Raw genomic sequence first — 25,841 nt, forward strand, 5'->3', positions numbered from 1 at the left:
GTTCCCAAATCATAACAGCAAAATGTTTACTTGTGAAATGAAAAGAAAAAAGGGTCAAATGGAGATGTTCGTAAATACTATTCGCAGCAAGTTATTAGTGGAATACTTCTGTTTGAATCACTGCTTCTAAACAATCATTACATTGATGTTTGAAGATTATTAAAATTAATTGGTTTAGAAATATTTAAAGCGTAACTATACATTATTAAAACTTTACCTTTCTAAATTCATAAATTACATATCACAGGTATAAATGTTCTCTCTACCTTACGTACCTGTGCACTACAAAGTTGAATCGTATGCATTAATTATAAAAAGTTAATGATAATAATAAAATTCTATAGGAATTTCTTCTTGTTGCTAATGCTTACTTGTCTGACCTGTGGTCAGCCCAAGCCCACGAAGTTTCCCATGGCAAGAAGCGCAAGTTTTACACCTATCATTGGCAACAGCCTTGAGCACCTTAGAGGTGACAGTGCGATTTAGCTCATTCCGCCCCCAATTCTGATGGAGAATACCCCGGAAATACTACCAAAATGACCACCGACACTAGGACTTAACGAGTCTCTCAGTGCAATTATTAAATTGGCAATGTCTCCAAAAGGTTACAGTGTCACATATACATACAATTTTACGTAGATATTTTTACATATAATACTATACATTTTCGATGTTAGGATGTTAAATACAGCTATTTGCTATGACTTATTTAGCAGTTAAATTTCCTATTTGTTGGAAATTACTAAAGATTCAGACAGGTTCGAGGGATCTCCCACCCCTCTTTTCCTACCACTAATGTCTCGAGAGTACTTTCGACTCGCCGCATATTTAGAGTGTTCCCATGCCGCATGGACACCATATATTTACAAACATTCACGCCTTCTCCGAGATTCGAACCCAGACCCTACAGTACGGCAGTCAGCGACCCTACCCCCTACACCGTTCGGTAGACTTAGTGATTTATAGATCGCTGATTATGCTTTCTTTAATTAAATGGTAAATAACTAGTTTCATTAGGGGGTAACAGTCATAAAGCCTTTGTATGTTGTACTACTGGTTAGCGTTTCAACAGAATTCAGTTCTTAGAATTTGGAACCTGCTTAATTCCTATTTAATTTATGTAATGTATTTATGTATATAATTTATGTAGTGTGCTGGAACACTCCTGGCCGGTAATAATCGGCCTCATGGTGAAAGCGGCACACCAAAGCAGATTAAAACAAAAATTTAATTTATGTATCACACTTTAGACTGAATAAATACATATATGAAGTTGATGAAGACCTTACTTCAAAAATGAATTATTTGCTTATTTGCATAACAAACAGAGAACCGAAATCGTTTTTATGCTCGATCGATAGCGTAAGATATTTAATCGAAAAGAAAAGCGGCGACCGGAACTGCGTTTCCCTAGATCTTTGCCTTTTCTCTACTCCTGGATTCTTATTTTCAGCGGAACTTTGAATGTGGGCCTATCTGAATGAGAGAGAGTATAGGGATAACTGGAGAGCTGTGGCCATGCATTTGAAGAACATGCAAAGGTACTTTTGCGATGTTTGGCTTCCAAATCTAACTTAAAAATTATTTTGTTAATATGTATACTACATACTTGGACCTTCTGCCTGTTTATCAGGAATAGTTAATTAACATTACAGTATTTCTTGGGGTTTTCTGTTGGTGTCATATATTGGTTTTGGTTCGGTATAAAGAAAAACCTCGAGGGCTATTTGCCTTAGGGGAGGGATGCTTTCGTGGAGGACTTTCTAAAGGAATACAGGTTACACATGGTGAAAACCACGAAAACGTCCATGCGGCCAGCCCGTTCGCGGGATTCGAAACTTTGAACGAACTACCAGTGCTCAGGGACATTACCGCTCGACCGCCGGTGAGCTCGTTATACATTGGGATCTTGCTGAATGCTGGAAGAATTTCCACCCTGCAGAATGTAAAAAATGCTTTCACTGCATGTTGTATGACATGTGTAGCCACATTACAGGCATAATATCCTGAATTAAAAGTGTTATGTTTTATTCTACGTAATCCATGATTCCTTTTAGATAATTTCAAACGGAAAAATAAAGGCCTGAAAGCTTTCAGATTTTATATTACGCCCATAAGGGAGTTTTTTTTTAACGTTTTGTGTGTTACCTTTATTAATTAAATTTCATGTTTTTTGCACTTAAAACACACAAAACTCAATTTAGCAGCAAAATCACAAAATATTTAAAAACCACAAAACAGCATATCTTTAGAATTTCCATACACAGTCTCGCGCGCTGGAGATAAAAATATTTTTTTTGTTTTGTTTTTTGTTCGTACAGTGTTGCCATTGCTCCCTTTGAAATCGTTGATTTGCTAATAAGAAGTTTCACAAAATTTGAAATAGACAACAAAGCAAATTCAAAATTCAAAATTCGGGCTTTTAAGTGCCCATGTTAAGTTGAAGGGCTACGTTATTCAGAATTGGATGGCTCTAGGTACCATTGTTTTTTCACAATGCGAGAAACATCCATTCATTTATGCAGATTCTTCATTATTTAGTTTCTTTAAATATAATACAGGGCGATAATATTCGGTAGCAACAGTTTGAAAAGTGAATCAATGCAAAATGCCAATTCAAACTTAATAGTCCTTCTGGGCTAACGCCCTATGGGCTAAAAATACAAAGTCTGCAAAAGTACAAATTAAAATGTGTAGGTCTAGTATAATGCACTTTGCATTTTAAACCTTCCACTGAACATGAAAAAATAATTGGTCGCACAAGCTATGCAAATGCCTATTTTCAAAGCTACGGATTCTGGATTTTACGAGCATTCATAAATTTCTAATCATTTATATGAAAATTTTTGGAATTTTCAAACTGCATCTATAACGGATTATAATTATCAAGCTTGAAGGTGCTAATCTAAATGATCAAATAATAGCTCCCTTTTTAAGATCAAAAATATAAAATGTCTAAGAAACACTTAAAAATTAATACTTTTTCTAAAATTGCAAAAACAGACCATTGAAACTGTTCCCTCCAAATATTATCGCCATGTATTATATTTAAAGAAACTATAAATAATGAAGAATCTGCATGAAATCATAAAAGTTTCTCGCATTTTGAAGAAATAATGTTACCTAGAGCCATCAAAGTTTCAGTAACGTAGTCCTCTAACCAAGCACGAGCACTTCGAAACCCGATTTCGAATTTGTTTTATTATCTGTTTCAAATTTTGTAAACCTTTAACGAATTTTTGATTAAGAAACTCAACGATTTTAAAGCGAGCAATGGCAACACAGTACAGAAAAAAAAAAAAAAAAAAAAGTCTCCATCGCGCGAGACTGTGTGTCGGAAATTCTAAAGATATGTTGTTTTTAAATATTTTGTGATATTGCTGTTGAATTTAATTTTATGTGTTTTAAGAGCGAAGAACATGATATTTAATAAATAAAGATAACATACAAAAAGTTAAGAAAACGCCCTTTTGTTCGTCATATAAAATCTGAAAGCATTCAAATTTTTTTTAAAAATTAATTTCCATTTTTTTATCGTTATAAAGAACATGAGAAAAACAGCTATATTTATTATTTATTCGGAAACTTTTACTATTTTCCTTTCAACATAAGTTCTTTCACTATATAGGATAACTGAAATTTCAAAACAGCACTCAAAAATTTGAATTCTTTTAATTCTAAATTAGCTATTGAGGAAAGCATGTAGCACGAATCAGCTTTAAATCGTCGTTCTTTTCCCAGAACATTGTTTTTGGAACATGGATAAGAACTTCAGTTTCCCTAAGATAAGCAGATTATTCTTACTCTTATAATGTGCCCATTGTGACAGTTTGATGCTGAAATTAGTTTCCAAAACACAAAATTTATTTTTCTGTTTAATATGCATTCCCGAATTTTGGCGAAACAATTGGCGAGAAATCAGTATCTTGGCAACCCGAAGATCCAAGCATACGCGTTCTCCCGAAAGCTGGATGCAAAGCCGGTTTTCTTCGAACTGTAACTGTTGTTTGTAGGGCTTCACTACTGACAGATGTGTACAGTTTAGCTATTAATATCCACCAAATAACTTTGCAATTGCTTAATCACGCGATTTAACTTTTATTTCTTTTTATCACGTTTAAAAGAGAACATTTTACTCCTCAAATCCCAGATAATTATGTTATAAATATATTCAGATGTGATTTATTTGGCTTTGCGTTTTTCATAAGAGTAAATTCGTAAATAACCTTAAAACGAAATAAAATTCGGAAGTGTTTGATAAGTAGATACATAGAAGAAACACACGACTAATACGTGAGGAAAATTTGCAGATTCATTTTTAAAATACATGCAGGCAAAAGTGTCTCCACAAACTGATGAGGAAGAAGCAATGCCGCAAGAAAAAGGAACGAAACATGTTGAAATACGCCATTTCGGAGGTATGTCAATATATATAATTTAAACTTTAATGTCTAATGTAATCTCGATGCATATTTCACTTTACCATTGCACTTTTAATTGACGCATGAAACTGCTATTTAATTTATTAGAAAGCTTAATGATTATGTATGCTTTGATTGTAAGATTATAATTTAAACAAGAAGTACGCTTTTAATTTATGTGATATGTGTAAAATTTATTATAATTTTAAATATTGTAACTATTGTAGCTTCTTTTTAAACGAAGCATATTCACAATACTCTGATTCCCGTCGTTAAAGTAAAATCGAGTTTAATTTCTTTTTATTATTTCATAGCTTGCGAATATTCTAAATTTTTATTATTTTAATAGTTCTGCACTAGTATTTTCGTACTTGTATATATGATTTTTGAATGAAATTTGTATTCACCAACATCAGAGTTTTAATAATAATTTTTCAAAGTGTATAGGAAAGCACATAAAATGGAAAGAATAATATAAGAAAGAAAAGTCTAAGAAACCAAATGTGCTTCACAGAACACAAAAGACGGTTAAAAATAGAAGAATTCAATTATCCTTATTATTCTATATACATGTCTTAATACTTTCCTGTAAAATTTTCTCCTAACTATGTATTACAGAAATGCTCTCATACACAAAAATCTTTTTCTGCAGAAATCTGTTTTACATGTAGTGTTTCATATACTACGTGTATAAGACTGGTACTATTAAATACGTTTTCTTGCTTAGATTAGATTTATTCTGTAGGGAAGGAGTTTTTAATTTTCAGGGTTCTGATAATATTTATATTATTAATTCAGTGCTCCAGATAATTTTAAGCTTACAGAAACAATAAATCTGTCCGAAAAAATGTATTATTATAAAAAGGCTATACTTCCTCTCGACAGAGTAAGAGTCTGAAGAAAATAATGTATCTTTTTTCACTTTTTGGTAATTTCTACAGCTACATTTTAATTTACATAGTTTGGCATATATTATTTTAACTCCATTCTTAAATTTTAATTAAAAAATTTAGTTTTTGAAAAATTTTAATTTTTAAAATTATCTTAGTTAACTCTATTTATAGTTTGCTGTGCTCTCAATTTGTTCAATTAATAATATAATGTTTAATTTTTTTTCTTGCCTTTCTTTTGCCTGTTCAGTTTTTAATTTGAACTTAATTGATATAGCTGTATATATATATATATATATATATATATATATATATATCTGTATCTATCTTCTATCTATATATTTATAAATATTTCCCAAATATTAGCATTTATGAAAGCCAGAGGAATAATTTCTCCGCGTGTTTTTCCCGGAAGCATAACTATTCATATAATACAAAATTAATGAAGAAAGGGCTATCAGATTTTTTTATCCTCATCTTGGAAAATGAAGATTTTTTCATTTGTTATTACATACATCAGTTATAAAACATAAGTTATAAACTTTCCTTATTACTTATATTAGTTATACCTTCTTACCTATCAGTATTTCCTTTTACTTACTTGTTATTTCTTATAACATTTATACATGCCAACTGTTCTGGGAAAAAATATTTCAATAATACAGATTAGATAAATAAATACTACTTAATAATTTTGTAATTTAATAAATAATTGATATTTTCATGTTATTTAAACAAAAGGACTCTTAAGCTGAAAATCAAATTAGTAGAATTTGTTATAATAATGCCGATTACATTATTTACGTTCCTGCCGAAGTTAATTTGCGTATATATTTATTGTGTATTAAAATTAGCATTTTGGAATTTTTCTAAAAGAGCAGTTGTTATAAATATAAATAAGCTAACTAAGATAAAACCCAGTAGGAGGGGGGCTGCCATGGGATGAGAATATGTTAAAACAGTTGGTATAAATCTTTTCTGCTGGGAAAAGCAATTAGAGTGAAGACAGGTATAACAAGTAACTTTCATACTTCCTTCATAGGTTTATATTTATTGTGTTCAAGAATACAAGAGATTTTCATCAAATTATAGTTGTGTATTATATGTTTCATCTTCAAAATATAGAAACACGGTACAAGAAGAAATGGTAATATGTGTGAGTAAATACGGGATATGTAGAATAAATTGAAAGTTTAGAAAAAGTGTGTATGAGAGAGAGAGCTAAACTTCAAACTAAAGATAAACTTTAAGCAGAAGACCAATAGCCCAATTATGTTCAAAATAAAAATGAAAGCTGTTAAATTTTTATTAGCTAGTTGTGCATTTGTTTTCAGGAAGAAAATATTTAAATTGATAATTAATTCGTTAAATATGTAAGGTTTATCTTAAGTTTTTAACAGTTATCTTTAGTTAAAGCTACCTTCCTATCTCTCCTAGTTTCAGCTTACAGTTTTCTAACAGAATGTGTTTTTAGATTCGCGGTTAATGCAAATGCGTAAGAGAGGTATTTAAATCGAAGTTCCACTGACTTTGTGAGAGAGCCAGAGATTCTGACCAGCGCGCGTTTGCGTTTTGGCTACACTCTCTCTAAGCTATTACTACGCTCGGCTGTATTTCAGGCCCTTGATAGCTTTGCCAGTATAGTTGATATAGAATTTTGATAGATTTATATATATTTTTAGTTAAGTTTTATTTCTTGGTACTCTTGAGTTTAAGCCCAAGTGGAGGATTTGCTGTACTCTCTGAGAAAGGAGTCGACTGTTAAATTCTTATTTTGATAAATAAATGGTAATTATCCCTTCTGGAGTTTACGCCTCTGTTCCTGAACTAAAGCGAATATTCGATTACCAGTTCACGAGGTTCCCACGCTTTTTGCTGTTAGATAAAGGTTGGAACCCCACAAATATCTGGCACTAATTTTCAGTTACTACTGATTTGATAAAACTGGCAGATAAAATCAGTTTACTAATAATTTACCGGTATTCCTGGAAACAGGTTTTGTTAAATATAAAATAAATGATGAAAATTTCGCGCTTTACTTAAAAGTTATTAGGACACATTACCACACATTTTTGTAATGCAAAAATGTGTGGAAATTAATTTTATTTTATAACATAAAATGTAAAATTATATAGCATGCATTTAACTGTACTAGAGCCATCAAATTTTGAATAATGTACGTCTCCACCCGAATATGGACATCTGGAAGCCTAAATTTGTAATTTCTTTAATTATCTATTTAATATTTTGTAAAACACTTATGAGTTTTTGATTAAGAAACTCAACGATTTCAAAGCGAGAAATGGCAACACTGTACGAAAAAAAAAAAAAACATTTTTATCTCCAGCGCGCGAGGCTGTGTATCGAAAATTCTAAAGATATGCTCTTTTAAATATTTTGTGATATTGCTGTTGAATTTAATTTTATGATTTAAGTGCGAAGAACATGATCTTTAATAAATAAAGGTAACACACAAAACGTTAAAAAAGTCTCTTTGGGCGTAATATATAATCAGATAGCTTTCAGATTTTTTTATTCATGAACTCTTTTTTAAAAAGTAGAAACTTAAAAAACATTGTTTATGAACTCTTTTTTAAAAAGTAGAAACTTAAAAAACATTGTTTGTACAAACTATGACTTAACTGAGAATCTACCTTTTTGTATGAAAATACGTCAACTGACGAGAAAAATGTTTCAGGTACAGAACTTGTTGTTTGGAAGTTGTTAGAAAATTAAACGCTGTTTTAATATACTATTTTCACATTATTTTCTTTCTAAATTGCTCCATTTCATTTTGGAAATGAGCTCATTCCTCAAGGGATACAAAAGTTTGGTCTTTATTAGGAAGAGAACTTTTTTTTCATCGATAACATAGCAGACCTGTGGAGTTCGGTCTAGAAATCATTCCACAGCAAACCATAATTTTTTGAAATAGTGGGTTGTCATAAAGTATTGTGTTTTATTATTTACTCACTGTATTATATTTTAGTATGTATTACTTATTTAACTGACGGAAAAAAAAATATGTACGTATTTTTAAGGTACAGTCAGTGAAAAATACCATATTTTAAAAATCATAGTTAATGAAAGAACATTTATTTTTTATTTTAATGAAAGGAATGAAGAAAATCTACAAAAACAAAATCTGAAGTGTTTCATATTTTAAATTACGTTCAAAGGGGCGTTTTTATAGCATTTTGTGTATTACCTTTATTTCTTGAATATCATGTTCTTCGCACTTAAACCATAAAATTCAGTTCAAGAGCAATATCGCAAAAACATTTTAAACACAGCATATCCTTAGAATTTTCGATATACAGTCTCTCGCGCTGAAGATAAAAATATTTTTTCTGAACAACGTTGCCATTGCTCGCTTTGAAATCCTTCAGTTTATTAATAAAAAATTCGTTAAAGTTTTTCAAAATATAAAATCTATAATAAAATAAATTCCAAATTTCAAATTTGGGTTTCCAGATGCCCATATTCGCAGTAGGATAAGGTCATTGTCTTCATTACTTAAGTTCTTCATATATAATACAGCGCGATAATACTGTGGCAACAGTTTGAAAAGTGAAACGCACATGCAGAGTGATTCGACGCAAAATCGCAAAACGAGAACAATAGTCCCTCAGGAACAAAGCCCCTTTGGACTTTAAAAATCAATTTTTCCTATATATATATATATTCTTTTTGTTTTAGATAAGTAATTTTTTAAATATGATGTTAAATATTTTTATTTTCGTTAAATAATTATGATGTTTTTAACTATTAATCTCCTATTCTTAGTGCCCTTCGTGAAGCTTTCCAATAGTACTGAATTCATAACTTTTAAAGGAGAACGTTTCATAAAACTAAACGCTTATTTCAGATTTATGAAGCGTTCTTCATGGATTAATTATCACATTCAAGATTATTTATAAAATCGTTGATTGCACTTGTTTTCTAATCGTACTCCAATTTCTTATTAAATGAAAATTATTTACCATGATTATTCTTAATTTTCCAAGACATTAGGTTTTAACTATTTCCTAAGGCATTCATTTCATTACCAAGGTGCTTCTGGCCCAAATTCAATATTTTACTTCATTCTCTTATATTCTGTTTTTGGTCAAAGAAACAGTCAAAATTGTGGGTTAGAAAGGTGGAAATGTTTTATTCCAAATACAATTCAGCATAATTTGTTTTCCTTTCCAAAATACAAAAGGCTGCAATATTAAGGCGTTTTATTTTGCCAATTGCTTTTTATTGTTATCTTTAATAAGCAGCTTTTTTAAATTCAAGGGAATGCATTAGCTATCACTCAAAGTAATATTTATTGAACCATTTATGCACCATTTAATCGAAAATTTGCAATGTTTCCAATTACTTTGTCTATGCTTGACTTCGTAGAAACCTAGCTGAACTACGTAGCGATTTATCGCGGAGTCCAGGTGTGTAGATGAAAATGTCTGGGGAAGGGTTAAATTCAGCCTTTATTATCTCAAACTAAGGACACAAACACGCGCCACTAAGGATTTATAATAACAAAATTCTCGGGAACTACCCACCTTAGATAGGATGCGTTCATTATATCCTTTTCAGAAAAACTAGCTTATAACGCCTGGAGAAGCTACAGAAGGCTTTTTTTTTTTTTTTTTTTTTTTTTTTTCTTCTCAGCAGGGGGGGGGCACTAACCATTATAAGCGTTGGCTGCAACTAAGGCAGGAAGCGGTGGTCACTTTATTATGGAGGCGCTTAATAGGTAGGCCTTTGTTGCATTTTACGAAAGGACAGATAATTTACATCCACACCTTTATCGAGATTCGAAACCGCGCAATTTGTGACCTCAGTCAGAGTCTCTAACCACTTACCATGCTCACCAGCGGCCGAGCGGTATTGCATATTGGTAATTCGGTCCAATCGCTGAGTCCCAGCGAAAGGGCTGGCTACATGGGCGTTTTCGTGGTTTTCCGCAAATTTAACGTAGTTACTAGCCAGTTTCCCTTAAAAAGTCCTTCACGGACATCCCTTCCTTTCCGTGTAATACTTGAGCGCGTAAAAAGGTCAGTTAACCACTCGCCTGTTTGGGTGGCAACTGCAAAAGTTCCATGAAGTATTCTGTTGATCTACTGCAGTTGAAATTTAAATGAACTATCAGTAATCAGAAATATTTTGTTTTCTCGGTGATTGTACTACTTGTCTATGAATACTTTATATCTACTTAAAAAGAATCCCTTTTTTATACGAATATAAAATATTAAGTCTTTCTGAAGTTTAATGATGATGTTCTGCGGCATTCGGCTGGTAATGTTTAAAGTGTTTTATCGGTAGAATTCAGACTGACTTGTGACGAAAGAAAATTGAAAATAAAATAATGGTAACTAAGGGCAATATTATCTAAAAGATAGAGTAAAAAAAAAAAAAATTAAAAAAAAAAAAAAAGAAAAACCTGAAAGTTTTCAGATTTTACATTACGCCCAAACGGAAATTTTTTTAACCTTTTATGTGTTACATTTATTTATTAAATGTTCTTTGAATTTAAACCATAAAATTCAATTCAACAGCAATATCTCAAAATAATTTTAAAATGAACATATCTTTAGTTTCTGATACAGAGTCTCACGCGCTGGAGATAAAAATGTTCCCCGCCTGTACAGTGTTGCCATTTCTCGCTTTGAAATCGTTGAGTTTCTCAATCAGAAATTCTTGAAATGTTGCAAAATATGAAATCGATAATAAAACAAATTTCAAATTCCAAATTAGGGTTTCCAGATGCCCATATTCGATGAAAGATTACGTTATTCAAAATTGGATGGCTCTAGATACCGTTGTTTTATCACAATGCGAGAAACATACATACATTTATGCAGATTCTTCATCATATATTTTTTTTAAATATAGCACAGGGCGATAATATTTGGTAACAAAAATTTGAAAACTGAACCGACATTTAAAAATTTCAACACAAAATGCCAAAACGAAGTTAATAGCCCATCTGGGGTAACTCTCTTTGGGATAAAAAGAAAATCCGATGTGTACACCATATTACTTCCTTGTACGGAATATTAAATTACACGCACTTTTTGCTGCATTTCATTTAAACTTATTTCCTGGAATTCCATTAGAGATACATATCTGATTCAATTAATTCTGTCCGTAGTTCGCGACAAGACAAAAATATATAAATCTTCAAAATATCTTCACTAAAAATTGAAAAATATAGAAATACATTTAAAACAATAAAAAATTACAATTTAAATTAGAGTTTTTACGCAGAAATAAATAATTCGGCCAGCCGGCAACAAGGCAGATTTTTCTGTGCACAAAAATGAAAGTTTAATTTTGATCCTTTTTTTTTTATTAAATATCATGTTATTAACACTTAAACCACATAAAATTCAATTCAGCAGCAATATTACAAAATATTTAAAAATAGCAAAACAGCATATTTCTAGAATTTCCGAAACACAGTCTCGCGCGCTGGAGATAAAAATGTTTGCAGTATTCACATTGCTCGCGTTGAAATCATTTAATTTATTAATCAAAAATTCTTTACAGTTTTACAAAATATGAAATAGACATAAAATAAACTACACATTCCAAATTTAGGCTTACAGATGCTCATATTCGAGTAGAACATTATGTTATTCAAAATTTGATGTCTCTAGGTATCGTTGTTTTTCCACAATGCGAGAAACATACACACATTCATGTAAATTCTTCATTATTTAATTTCTTTAAATATAATGGAGATGTAATATTTGATAGCACTAATTTAAAAGATGAAACGTCGTTTTATAATGGACGACTCAAAATTCCAAAACGAAATTCATTTGCCTTGTGGGCAAATTGCTCCTTTGGGTTCAAAATGCATACTTTAGAATTATTTTGTTTCATTCAAGATTAATAGAAGAAACAAAAATTGAAATATGGCGCATTAAAAGATTAAAACTAAATTTTAACGGTAAGCAAATTTCTTTTATAGAATTTTGCTTTTTTATTTTCGTTTTTTGTTATTGAAAGAAAGTTTATAACTCATGTGGGGATTTTCTGAAAAGCATATTCTTTTCCTAATAGTTTTCCGAAAATAAAGCTCTGATATACTTCTGAAGTTTGCAAATATTTACTGTGAAAAGGTTATAGAGCTCCTTTTCTTATTTTTATCGTTAAAGCTTGTTTTTTCAAGATTTCAAGTATAGAATGTAATGTAAGAGAAAAAAAGATTTATTAAATGAAAAATAAAATTGCGTGTAAGTTTTCATGCTCCGTAAATATACCGAGCGTGAAAAGAATATTATATTCGCGCTTACACTGAAAAAATATTTTTTGAAAATAGATTAAGTGAACGAAACTTTTTCTTAAATTTAAAAATATGTACTTGGAAGCGAAGATCTCCTCCATGGCTTCATCTAAGGATGCTGTTTTGCATGTTTATTAAAATATTCCTTGAATTATATTTATTCATTATATTTATGAGAGCGATATGATCAGCCAAATGCCAGTGTTCAAAGTTAAAATTAATTAGATTAAACAAAAAGGGAAGCTAGTGAACATTCAAATGATATCTTCTTTATTCCATTTTTATAGCATCCCAGATGCCGCTCTTCAGATCTTTAATCAATATATTTGTTGTTCAATATATTTGTATAATCGTCAAATATATTTGTTGTTGTTGTTGACTAATGCTCACTTGTCTGACCTATAGTCGGCCCAAGCCCACGAAATTCATCGTGGCAAGGAGTTCAAGATTACTATTGTCGTTGGCAGCAGCCTTGAGCACCTTGCAGATGATAGTGCGCGGTCTCCTACAGATCTTTCCCCTACCCACAACCTCTCGAGAGGACTTTCGGCTCGTCGAATATTTAGAGTGCCCCCATGTCGAACGGACAATATACATTTACAAACATCCATGCTTTTTCCGGAATTCGCACCTGGGCCCTTCGGCACATCAGTCAGCGACACGTTAGGTTGGGCGGCACGTTAGATAAGTAGGAATTATATGCGAACTCGGATATTAAAAATAAAAAATTCAGTTATTTTTAGTGATTCTGATTAAAAATTCCCTATATTTCATGATATAAATAAGTAACCTGTCTATTTTGATAATTTGCTTCTGAAAAAGAGAAACTGCTCTTTAATTTTTCAACACATAATGATTTCATTTGACATCTAAAAAACTTTCCTGATTGATAATTTGTTGTGTGTGCTATAACATTTGCAAGGGCATGTCGCCCTTACAAATGTTGTGCATATCAATGCTAATTATTGTGCTTATCAATGCTAACTGCCACATCACCAGGCCCGTGTTCGAATACATGGGAAGGCTTGGATGAGTGAAAGTATATAGTGCATTTGCGGCATCAGGTCCTTAAAATGCACCGGTGGTGACTAGTGACGGAGAGCAGGAACACCTGATGTCTAACATAGGTAAGCAGGCGTATGTCCCACGCCCTCTCCAATCCAGAGCAACAGCTCCCAATACTACAACAAGAGAGCCTCACTGGAAACCTAATTCCCAAGTGCACATCAGTATCGTCACTGAGAGAGGGGATTCAATAATGGACCAATGAACTTCTGTTGCTCTTGTGACGCTGAATCCCTGAAACTACGTATACGCATGTTGTTGTTTACGTTTTGTTTCGCAGTTACATATGTATGGCGTATAAATGCTGCTACCATTTTAGAAGAAAATCTCGTAGTACTTTCATTTTATAAGTTTATGTAATTAGTACTTTCATTTTATAAGTTTATGTAATCCTGAACATTTCGTTTTCGTAAAACTTATCACGCGTTTATATTCGGATTAATGTTCGTAGCATATTATATCGAGAAAATGATTCAAGGTACAATTAGCCCCGAATATTATTCGCTTACTAACACCTGTGGATTAAGTGAATTCAAGTGTACATTTTTTATCAAGCTGAGAATACCTGGAAGTATTATAATGAATCTGCACTGCTGGCCGTTAAAATTGCAACACCATGAAGGAAAACAAACACAAGAAAGATACTTAACGTGCGTAAACAGTACATGAAGACAAAATAATTAAATTTATAAGCATTTTGAGCGTTTACAGGGGTGCGAAATTAATAGAAACAGCTCTTTCACGGTTAGGCATGGAGTCGAACTGAGCTTGGATGACACAAACTGCTTCAAGTCTATACCACACTTCATCAACCGTATTAGTTAGAGAGGGGTGGCGGGCTAGTCTCTCAGCAACACATAGCTAAATGGTTTCATTGGGTAACAGGTCTGGAAACCGTGCAGGCCAAGGCAACAACTGAATAAACTGTGCATCAAAAAAGGTCAGAACACATCGTGCAACATGTGGTCTTGTATTATTTTGTTTAATGATGGCGGTTGGCAGGTCTCGAAGATAGAGCACAAACACTGGACGTAAGATGTCAGAAATGTATCCATCTGCGTTTAAATTACCTTGGGTCCGAAGTAGAGATGTGCGTGTTGTATACCCAATGGCTGCCCAAACCATCACACCAGGTGCAGAGCGCCTGTGCCGCTATCGAGTGCAAACAGGCGACGTGCAGCCTTCTCGGTTCAGACCCGTATACGGCCATCAGAATACTGCATGCTAACTCGGGACTCGTCTTGAAAAGACGACATCGTGCCACTCCTGTATTCAGCTTTGTCGTTCGGCGCACCAGAGTCGCCGTCTCTCTCTATGCTGCATTGCCAAGGGAAGACGAAAGTAATGGTCGCCGTGCTGATAGTCCATGCTGTTGCAAATGTCGATACACCATACGAGCGGATACTGTACGTGCTAGCCAAACATACCTATTTCCTGACTAGTGGTCCGTGATGTGGTTGCATGTTTTTACAGGGCTAACCTCACAAAATGTCTGTCATCTCAGGGTTAGTCATGAGAGGGCATTGAGATTCTGCATGTAATTCAGTATGACCCTCAGCAACCCATTGATTCCATATTCGCAGGGCAGTGGTTGGATTCGACTAATGCGACGGTTGATATCACGGATGATAATCCACACGCTTGATAGGCAACGATCCTGCCTCTCCCGAATATTGACATTTGCTGGTAAGCATGTCTTCCTCTTATTTGAGGCACAACACGATATTCTGAGCGAACTCCGACCTTACAAAGTTAGTTAGAGAGGGGTGGCGGGCTAGTCTCTCAGCAACACATAGCTAAATGGTTTCATTGGGTAACAGGTCTGGAAACCGTGCAGGCCAAGGCAACAACTGAATAAACTGTGCATCAAAAAAGGTCAGAACACATCGTGCAACATGTGGTCTTGCATTATTTTGTTTAATGATGGCGGTTGGCAGGTCTCGAAGATAGAGCACAAACACTGGACGTAAGATGTCAGAAATGTATCCATCTGCGTTTAAATTACCTTGGGTCCGAAGTAGAGATGTGCGTGTTGTATACCCAATCCACTACATAGCTAAATCCACTACACAGCTTTTCTTTTATGGAATGCTTCAGATGTAATTCCTCTCTCCAGCGTCGTCTAAATGCGCTGAAACGTGGAAAGCACTTGAATTTGGGAGAAAGGATGAATTTAGGCAGGTGAACATGAAATCTAAAGTAGTTATTTTAAGGTCGTCAATCATTTCTTAAAGCAGCTATCGTATTTTGTTATACCTTACCTATACATAATTTTCCTCTTATTTGAGGCATAACACGATATTCCTCTTATTTGAGGCATAACACGATATTCCTCTTATTTGTCTCCATTTCTTCCTCGTGTTTGAGGCATAACACGATATTCTGAGCAAACTCCGACCTTACAAAGCGCTAAATCCACTACACAGCTTTTCTTTTATGTAGTGCCGTACTCGAAATCTACACCTCTCAAATACGAGTCGAGCATGTTCCCAACTACACAACGAAGGCATGCATAAAGAAAGGAAAAAATAACTTATAAAATAACAGTAAAATGATATTCTAAAAATTGTAATATTTTTTCCGAAAGTGAGTCATATCTGAAATATTTAATTCTGAATTATGTTGTCTTAACCTTCTGCACTGCATTTCGTTCTTAGCCAATCAGATTAATGAAAACTTTTACAATAAATACCGCTGCAATCCAGCTACGCACTATCTTTTGCTAGCTAACGGACATCTCTTGCCTGGCTACTTCTGTTCGTTATTGAAAATGTAATACATCGTAATTAAAACTGGGTGCAGATTGCGTTCATTGTGCTGTGACCTTCCATACAGTAATCAACAAGTAATATATATATATATATATATATATATATATATATATATATGTTGGGATTATCAAGTGATTTTTTAATTCTTCAAAAGTTCCCGGCATCTTCTAATGCGTAATCCATCTCTACTCACGACCAAATAATAACATCTGCCCCAGTCAAGCTTTCATCTGATATCAAATGATCTGCTCTGAACTAAATTATCATCATATGTATATATTGCATTACTTTTATGTAAGATAGATAAATAATTAAACTATTAATTGCTACATCTTAGAGTAGCGACAGCAAAAGGGAGAGAAATGTTATTTATTTCTGGTACAGAAAAATAACAACGACAATCGCTCTTCGCTCAACTAAATAATAAATGAGAGAGAGAGAAAATCGATTTCTCGCTTTCCTAAAAGAAATAAAATACAAATAAAAAGGTGTTTTCCTATTTTTGGTTCTGTTAGATGCTGATGATAAATTTTGATGCTTTGGCTAGACAAAGTATAGCAAATAAATACGACAAACTATTTTTAACTGCTTATTAAAATCACTTTCTGTATAATATTACAAACTTTAATAACAAATTATCAAACAATAACACTTTTTTGAAGCATAAATTATAAATAAATAAAAGAAACATCTGAAAGCTTTCAGATTTTGTATTACGCATAAAGGGGCGTAATTTTAACGTTTTGTGTGCATGTTCATCGCACTTAAACCATAAAATTCAATTCAACCGCAATATCACAAAATATTGAAAAAGAGCATATCTTTAGAATTTGCGACAGAGAGTTTCGCGCGCTGGAGATAAAAACGCTTCCCTCCCTTATAGTGTTTCCATTGCTCACTTTAAAATCGTTGAGGTTGTTAATTAAAACGTCGCTAAGGTTTTACAAACTATGAAATAGATAATAAAACAGATTCCAAAATTTGGACTTCCAAGATGCCCGTATTCGAGTGGAGGTCTACGTTATTTAAAATTTGATGTGTCTAGTTTCCGTTGTTTTTACACAATGCGAAAAACGTACATACATTCATGCATATTCTTCATTATTTAATTTCTTTAACTAAAATGCAGGGTCCTAAATTTGTTTTGCTATCTATATCATATTTTGTAAAACTTTAACACATTTAATTACTTATTTATTTTTGCAGTTATTGACTTTATGATTTAACAAAAAATGTTGCTTTATATTTTCTAATACCATACAATACTTTTATACCAGTACTGCCTATTTTCTGTAAAAATCGTGCTCCGTAACTCATTTCTTTTTTTTTTTTTTTTTTTTTTTTTTTTTTTTCTAGAAACTAAATATTTTGATAACGGGTACAAGGCACTACCTAAATTTGATAAAATAGGATGGCGGAAAGGAATACCACTTTTATGAATTTTGGGAAGAGCATATAATCTGGTACAGTTCGCAACAGATGGGATAAGCGGCTGTTGTTCAAAAGGATTTGCGAAGATTTGATCCCAGTTTTTATTTTTGAGAGGTCCGAAGGTGAAGAGTCTTTAAGAATCCGATTATATGGTCCTTCGTTTAAGAGTTTAGCGACACCATTCAATATACGTGTTCTTGTCCATGACGACTATCTCTCTACCTTTGTCGGCCTTTGAAATGATAGTGTCCGGGTTAGAATTAATTTCGCGCAGTTAGATTTGATTTTAGATTTGATTTCAAAGGCTTATTGTTGAATTTCACATTATTGGCGATATTATTGGCGCTAATGATTTATTTCTGTGTATCTGAAACTTTACTGAAATTGAAAGCTGTTTATTGTTTGACTTCTAAATTAATATTTTTTGGCGTGCTATATATGCCTAAATTCTGTATAACTGTTAAAGGCACCTATTATTATATATAAAAGAATATGCCGAAACATTATCTGCTTCATGGTTACAGGAGTTTTAAAAAAGGATTAAAAACATTGGTTTACTGCGATAATTTTTTATCATTAATTAATATATATTATTTACGAATTAAAATATTCATTATTTCTCTTTAAACACCCTAAAAAAGCTGCCTTCTGTATTTGTGAAATGCTGTATAGCAGAAATCTACACAAACATTTTCATCACAAATATCACCTGGGGTAAAAACGTCTTCTCCAAAATTTATATTTAAGCACGCGTATGAAAAATATATTAGCTGATACGGATAACAAACAAAGTATCGATGACGAAAATGTATGATGTCATACTTACCTTATTGAAAAACAGATCAATATTATTCACTTATTCTTAAGATAAAAAAGCTTGTAGGAGAGCAATTTGTAAAGGTGAACGGCCTTCGGATAAAAAAAAAAAAAAAAAAAAAAAAAAAAAAAGGCTGTTACAACTCTACAAATACAGAACCAAAATGAAAATAAATTACTTATTTTCCTTTAGCTAATCCATTTAAATAGATAAAACATTGGGTTAATAATATGCGACTTTTTTCTATTTAAATGACTCCAATGCTTAAAATGTTAAAATAGCTTTGCATTTAAGATGGAATGTGTCGGACTAGTATTTAATTAATTAGCCCAAAGGGTGTAATTTACACAGGGCTATTTATTTTGTTTTGGCATTTTGCGTTGATTCACTGTAAACGACGTTTCACTTTTCAAATTGTTGCCATCAAATCTTAGAGACCTGCATTATATTTTAAAAAAATTAAATGGTGAAGAATCTGCATGAATATATGTATGTTTCTCGCACTGTGGAAAAACAACGGTAACAACGGTAATTTGAATAACATAGTCCTCCAATGGAATATGTGCGTCTGGAAGTCCAAATTCGGAATGTGGTTTATTATCTATTTCATATTTTGTAAAGAATTTATGTAGTTTTGATTAAAATCTCAACGATTAATTTAGAAGTCAAACAACAAAACTCAAATTTGTCTTACATTCAACGATTTTAAAGCAAGCAATGGCAACACTGTACGAGGGAAAAAAAAAACATTCTTATCTTCAGCGTGCGAGACTGTGTATCGGAAATTCTAAAGATATGGTCTGCTCTTTCTAAATTATTTTATGATATTGCTGTTGAGATAATGAGAGCATCGGTTTCGAATTCATGGTAATTGATAGTGTTTTGCCATTTTAACGCTAACGCCTCTCTTATGATTCTAAAAAGAAATTAAATGGTTTTGCCATCACGATATTTTATATTTTGTCATTATAAATGAGTATTTTGTCACTACAATAGAAGAAGATAAAAAAAAAAAAAGAAAATTTAAAAAATCATACCAATAGAATATGCTGTTCTAAAGTCATTAAGTCTTTGATTAAAATAAATTTATAATAGAAGAAAGGAGAAACAAAATAAATAGGAATTGTTTTCCACAAAATTTGAATTTATTCGTGTCATACTATAACTTCAAAATAGAATAGTGAAAGGGCAAACATGTTTACAGCTAACTACTATCAAGAGCTGTGAAAGAAAAAGTACTTGAAATAAAGTCATTAAGTGTAATAACATATTTCCGAAGTTGTCTGTAAAAATTAAGCAAGTTTAATAATAAAATGTTTAACAAAAGCTATGAATAATACATCACTTTACTTTTGTTTGCAATACGTTACGTCACGGTATGTTACTTCAGGTTACTTTTGTATCAGTTACGAAATTTTTAAAGTTGTGCGTTTATAGAATTAAAACTGCTTTTCGTTGTCTCTATAGCAGACTCAAATCAAAATATGACTAGGAAAAAAAATAACGCGTTGTTTATAAGCTGTCAAATGATAATGCTATGACATAAGGAAAAATATTTCCAATCAGTTTCCAAAATATTTCCAATTTTTTTAATGTTATCTTTATAAAGATAACATTAAATCGTATGATCATGCAATATCCTGACATGCATCCTGGCATCAAAACATCTATGCAGATGCATTAGATGTTTTGATGCTAGTGATAGGAAAAATGAGCAATGGGCTCACCAGAACTCGAACCTAGACCTCTCGAATACGCGCCGAGTGTGCCACCGTTACACCACGAAGGCATGCTGGAAGGGGGGGGAGAAAATACCTTATATATTCCCAACGGCCATACCATGCTGAAAGTACCAGTTCTCGTCCGACTACCGAAGTCAAGCAGCATCAGGCGCAGTCAGTACTTAGGGTGACTTTATATACTTCCCCTTTTAAAGGGTGACTGAGAATTAGAGGACCCAATTGCCAAAACCTGGTGGTGACGAATTATTGTCCACCATATTTTAGTTCGGACGACACTCTAGAGTCAGGTTATTTTGAAGCAGGAGACATGAGAAATGAGCAATCCCCTCGCTGGGACTTGAACCTGGACCTCTCGAATACGCTTTGGGTGTGCTATGATTACACTACGAAAGCATGCTGAAAGGAGGGGAAAAAAATGTAACTATTTCCATTAGTTACTGTTCCCAACAAATTTTGAAAATTGAAGGTATTAAATTATTGAAATACGGCAAACCCACGGCTATCTTTCGATAAGAAGGGATATCTTTGTGCAGGAATTTCTGAAGTAAGGTAGCTCGTATTTACGCTACACATGGAAAAAGCCAGAAGATCCAACCGTACAACCAGCTCATTCTCCTGATAAGGTAGCTCGTATTTACGCTACACATGGAAAAAGCCAGGAGATCCAACCATACAACCAGCTCATTCTCCTGGGTTCGAGCACCAAGCCAGGTCTCCCTACTAATATTCAGCAGCCGTAACCACTCGGCCACTTGAACGGGAGCGAAAATTAAAAACATAAACATTTATAAGCTTCCAAACGTGTGCCAAGGGTAACATAGAGAAATACAGCATCCCAAGCTCATAACGCAATGAATATTGTCTTCCCATACCAGCCTCAATCTCAGATAGGAATATGTGTGCGTGATTCACAATGATGCTTCAATGATAATGCAGCGCTTTGATAGGAAAACATAATCTTTTTATTATCATTTCATTCTTGATAGAATAATACACAGAGCAAGATAATATGCAGTACAGGAAAGCATTATTCCTTTGCATTATTTCTAAACTTTTAAACTCCAGAATGCTCTTCTTTGATGTATATGTTCCCTTATCACAAAGCACCACGATCAAAAACATTTATACCTTATGAAGCTTGTTGTGGAAATGGAAGCATTCAGCTTCCTTTCACCGTTATACTATCTGATGCAACAAGTGTCTTCAAATATCTTCTACCAGCTTCAATTCTTCGCTAAATTAAAATTGCCATTTTCCCCCCTCTGTAGACTGGGGCGGATTTCTCTGTTACTTCTTGAAAAACTTTGGTTCCGAAATCCCAGTTTCATTAGGTATGCGAATTTGGAATTTCTGCAATATGTTTAGCATTGATTTGCTATACTAGGTTTTTTACTTCCTTGTACGAAGTAAAAGAAGTATTGTAATCGCGAAAAATTTTAGTAATCATATTTCAAGGAGAATATCCATATTGACCATTCCCGAATCCATCTAGACGATTGTTTTGGTGCTATCTGTATATACGAAAAGAAAAAAGGACCATTTTACTATTTTTTCCAAACCAGATTGTCAAATGATTTAAAATGCGTTCAGAACGGACTTTTTCGGGATACCTGTACGTGCATACATACGTATATATATATATATACATTTATCTCGCATAACTCAAGAGCAATTGGCGTTGAAATTTTGTATATGAGACTGCTGTAATATCTAATTGGGCACTCCCTTTTTTATTGCTATCGGCCGCAAACAAAGTAACCACCCTCTTTCCGGCTCGGTGAGCTCTGTTTTGTTTTCTTATGTCCTGGTAAATTGTGCATTTTTTGCTTTAAAAGTGATTCAATTATGTTGTCCTTATGTTCCAGTTAAGTTTTTATGCCTTTAGTTAATCTGCATGCAATAATTGTAGAATTATCGACAGTTTAAAAGTATGCAACTAAGCCTAACGTGGCGGCTCGTCGTAATGTGACCGCATATTAAGCCTAATGTAACGACTCGGGTTTACATCTGGAACTCACATTAGTATAGTAAATTTAGTTGGTGCACCTACTTCAGTGTCTTTTTGCCTAGTGGGACCAAAAGTTATCTTTAAATTTTGGTTCAATAAAAATTTTGTCTCTTCTCCCGTTAAATAAATTGCCTGCCTTTTACGTGAAACTCTAATTTTAATTGCAATTTTTTTTAAGTGTTTTTATTTTATTAAGGGTTTTAGATTTTTGTATTTTACAAATTTTAATGAAGATGATTTCAGTTTTTGTGTATTTTTTTCTCACCGCTGAATGAGAACTAAATTCATTGAATAAGAAATACATCTTTAATGCAATTCGACGAAATAAATTTAAATTAAGTGAAGAAAAAAGCATGTACCATTTAAAGAGCCGTACAAGGAAGTCAGTCATATGGTTAGCACATCAGATGTTTTGATACTCATTATCGTTCAACTCTTTTTTGTTTAGGAACTGCTAATTATTAGCTCACTAAACGATCATTTAATACCAAAACAATAATGAAAAACATTTAAAAATTGATTCATATTTTATTCCTAGAAGAAAAGAAAGATGGTTTCTAATTCAATTTAATTATCGTATTAAAAAGGTGCTACAAATTTAGCACTATCGTTAAAAAATAATTTCCTCTGATCCTTACTTCCGTAACAAAGGCGATAAACGTTGGCCAAACTTATGATTTATTCTGCCTCTAGGGGAATAAAAAAGCAAGTGGAAAGACCCTAATAAAGGAAAGTACATAACAACCCATTTATTGAATAATGGGACGCTGTTAGTCGCACTTAAGTGAGATCGCGAAAATAACGCAATCACATACATCTTAATTTACTCCGATGCTTAAGACTTCATTGCTTGAACAAATATAACACGAGAGAAGATTATTCAGCTAAATAAAACATTTAACAGTAATTTATTCAAATGTATCGATTCCTTTTGCGAGAATATTTATAAATCTTTTACCTACTCTACCATTCTTAAATCTTAAGTTTTCTATTATTACACATAAATTCCATTTAAAGAAATATTTTTACTTTCTTGTACGAAGTAAAAGAAATATTGTAATCACAAAAAATTCTGGGTACCATATTTCAACAAAAATATACATATTGACGGTTATCGAATGCAATTTAATGATGTTTTTGCATGGCATCTGTACATAAGGATAGAATAAAGGACTATTTTTCCCAAAACGAATTACAGAAGCATTTAAAATGTATTCAGAAGAGATTTTTTTCGGTGGCGTCTATATATACACCCTCTGTTACTCCGTTCAGTGAGCTCAGTTTTTTATTCTTATATGTTGGTAAACTGCGCATTTTTTACTATAAAAATTATTGAATTATGTTGTTTTTATCTTCCGGTTAAGGTTTTAATGCCTTTAGTTAATCTGCGTGCAATAGATGTAGAATTATCAACAGTTTAAAAGAACCATCCAAACTAGTCCTTTGGAAATTTGCGAATGTAACGCCGAATTTTGTTGCTTGACTTCTAAATTAATACTTGTTCGGCGTGTTATTTTATCTTAATTTAAAATTTGGTAAAATACTGTTAAGCCTAATATTTTTTTTTAACCTTAGCAACCATATTTGTTTACATTTGAAACTTAGAGGAATAGTGAATTAAGTCTTTCTGCATTTTCAGCGTCTTTTTGCCGAGTGGGACCAAAAGGGAACTTTTAGTTTTGTGCATCGAAAAATCTGTTTTCTTGCCTACTGGCTGAATTGCTTGTTTTTGCGTAAAAATTGTTTTTTTAATTGTTTAAACTGTATTTGTGTTTTATGTTTTTCTATATCTTTCAATTTTTAATGAAGCTATTTTGAGTTTTTATGTATTTTTTCCTTGAAGGTGAAGTGAGAACTGAGTTAACAGAATGAGAATTATATGTCTAATGAAATTCGAGGAAAGAAGTTTAAATGAAATGCAGGAAAAATGCGTATGATTTAATATTCTGTACATGGAAGTAATGTGGCGTACACATCAGATTTTTTTAGTATTTCAAATAAGCTGCAGTGACCGCTTTAAAAGTGTTAGTTTCAGAGGTGTTATTGAAAGCATTTAGAGAAATGAAGTTTGGATGCTATTATTAAATATTCTAAACTGCTTCATCTCTCAGGAGAGTGAAATTGTTCTTGTGACGTTATTATCGGCATAGATTGGCATTTCGGAAAACCTTCAGCTCAGCAGCGGCTGGGCGATAAAATCACTGAATATTGGTAATTCTGATCTGGGTTCGAGTACCAGACGAATGGGCTGGCTGCATTGGCATTTTTATGGTTTTTCCCATGTGTAACGTGTGCAGGAGCCCTTAGAAAGTTCTCCACGAAGTGTGCTTAATAAACCAAACCAAATCAAACTCAAAATATACATTTGGAAAATGATATTCTATTACAATAACCGCTCCGGAGGTAAGCAAATAACACGTACCGTAAGATTTAATTGCAGTTGATTATATATTAAAAGTTGTAATAAATTTAATCTGTAAATTGTGTAAGTATAACATCTTAAGAAACTGTAATATTTATTATTATACGTATGTACACATATTTTAAAATTTGAAAATAAATATGTTCATAAAAACCTGTAACTAAAAAGAGGTTATGGCTGCATTTCTCGTATCCCCAACCCTCTGAAGAATATGCTACGAGAAATATAAGAGCATGTTTTGGGTTTTCTTTCTTTTTCTATTTCTGTTTTATGCTCTGATGTGCCTCTTTCCTCTCCGCAGTTGATTATAGTACTCTTTTATGTTACATTTGTTGTTGTTTTAGGATTTTTAAACTAGTTTCGTTTACAGTATTTTATTTTTGTTGTTAGGGATTAATATGGTTTCAAGGATTCAGGCTCCGCTTATTCTGTGCACGTGTGAGGATCACCAGTTGCCAAGTGGTATAGCAGCTGAAAATTTGTAGTTCAGTGTGGGTTTAGAATTCCAGCGAATGGGCTGGTACCTGGGCGTTTTCATAGTTTTTCCCAAGATTTAATGTTCATAGTTTTAATGTGGACAGAAGTCAGTTTCCCTTAAAAATTCTGCACGGGACATCCCTTTCTTCAGCAGAAACGGTTATGTGCTAGCTAAAAATTAGTTAAAATATTAACTTTAATTTGCTATAGTCCTTTAACTCTCCCTCTTTCTTCTTTCTTTTTGATTTGGATATTTCCCCTATCTGTCCTAAAATAGTTATTGGTTATAATAAGTCTTCCTAACCAGCATCGTTTCAAAAATAATATTCCCCACATTACTGCTGTATGACATTCATGAGGCGAGTACTTCCTCGAAACTCGAACAGCCAATCCAAAGGAGCCTGAACCAGAACTTGTTGGTTCTAAACCAGTGTTGCATATTAAACACGTCCCATTTCTTCTCTGGCTTCTTTGGCTTGCAAGTGGGCTGTCTGTTGACCACTTGCAAGCCAGAGAAG

General features: G+C 32.8%; 1 protein-coding gene across 2 annotated transcripts in view; it reads left to right on the top strand.

Annotated features, from left to right (window-relative positions):
* Window positions 1–3,995: 3,995 nt before the first annotated feature.
* The window catches only part of LOC118198685 (stomatin-2-like), a 113,860-nt gene continuing 92,014 nt past the window's right edge, over window positions 3,996–25,841 (top strand). For both annotated transcript variants that reach the window (XM_035370422.2, XM_035370423.2), the window contains exon 1: window positions 3,996–4,418. In XM_035370422.2, coding sequence (XP_035226313.1) covers window positions 4,328–4,418 — 91 coding nt within the window. In that variant the 5' untranslated portion in view covers window positions 3,996–4,327. The remainder of the gene's footprint in view (window positions 4,419–25,841) is intronic.

Source organism: Stegodyphus dumicola, chromosome 9 (genome assembly GCF_044657685.1).
Source record: "Stegodyphus dumicola isolate Sdum_Otavi_A_Nest chromosome 9, ASM4465768v1".
Lineage (NCBI taxonomy): Eukaryota > Metazoa > Arthropoda > Arachnida > Araneae > Eresidae > Stegodyphus > Stegodyphus dumicola.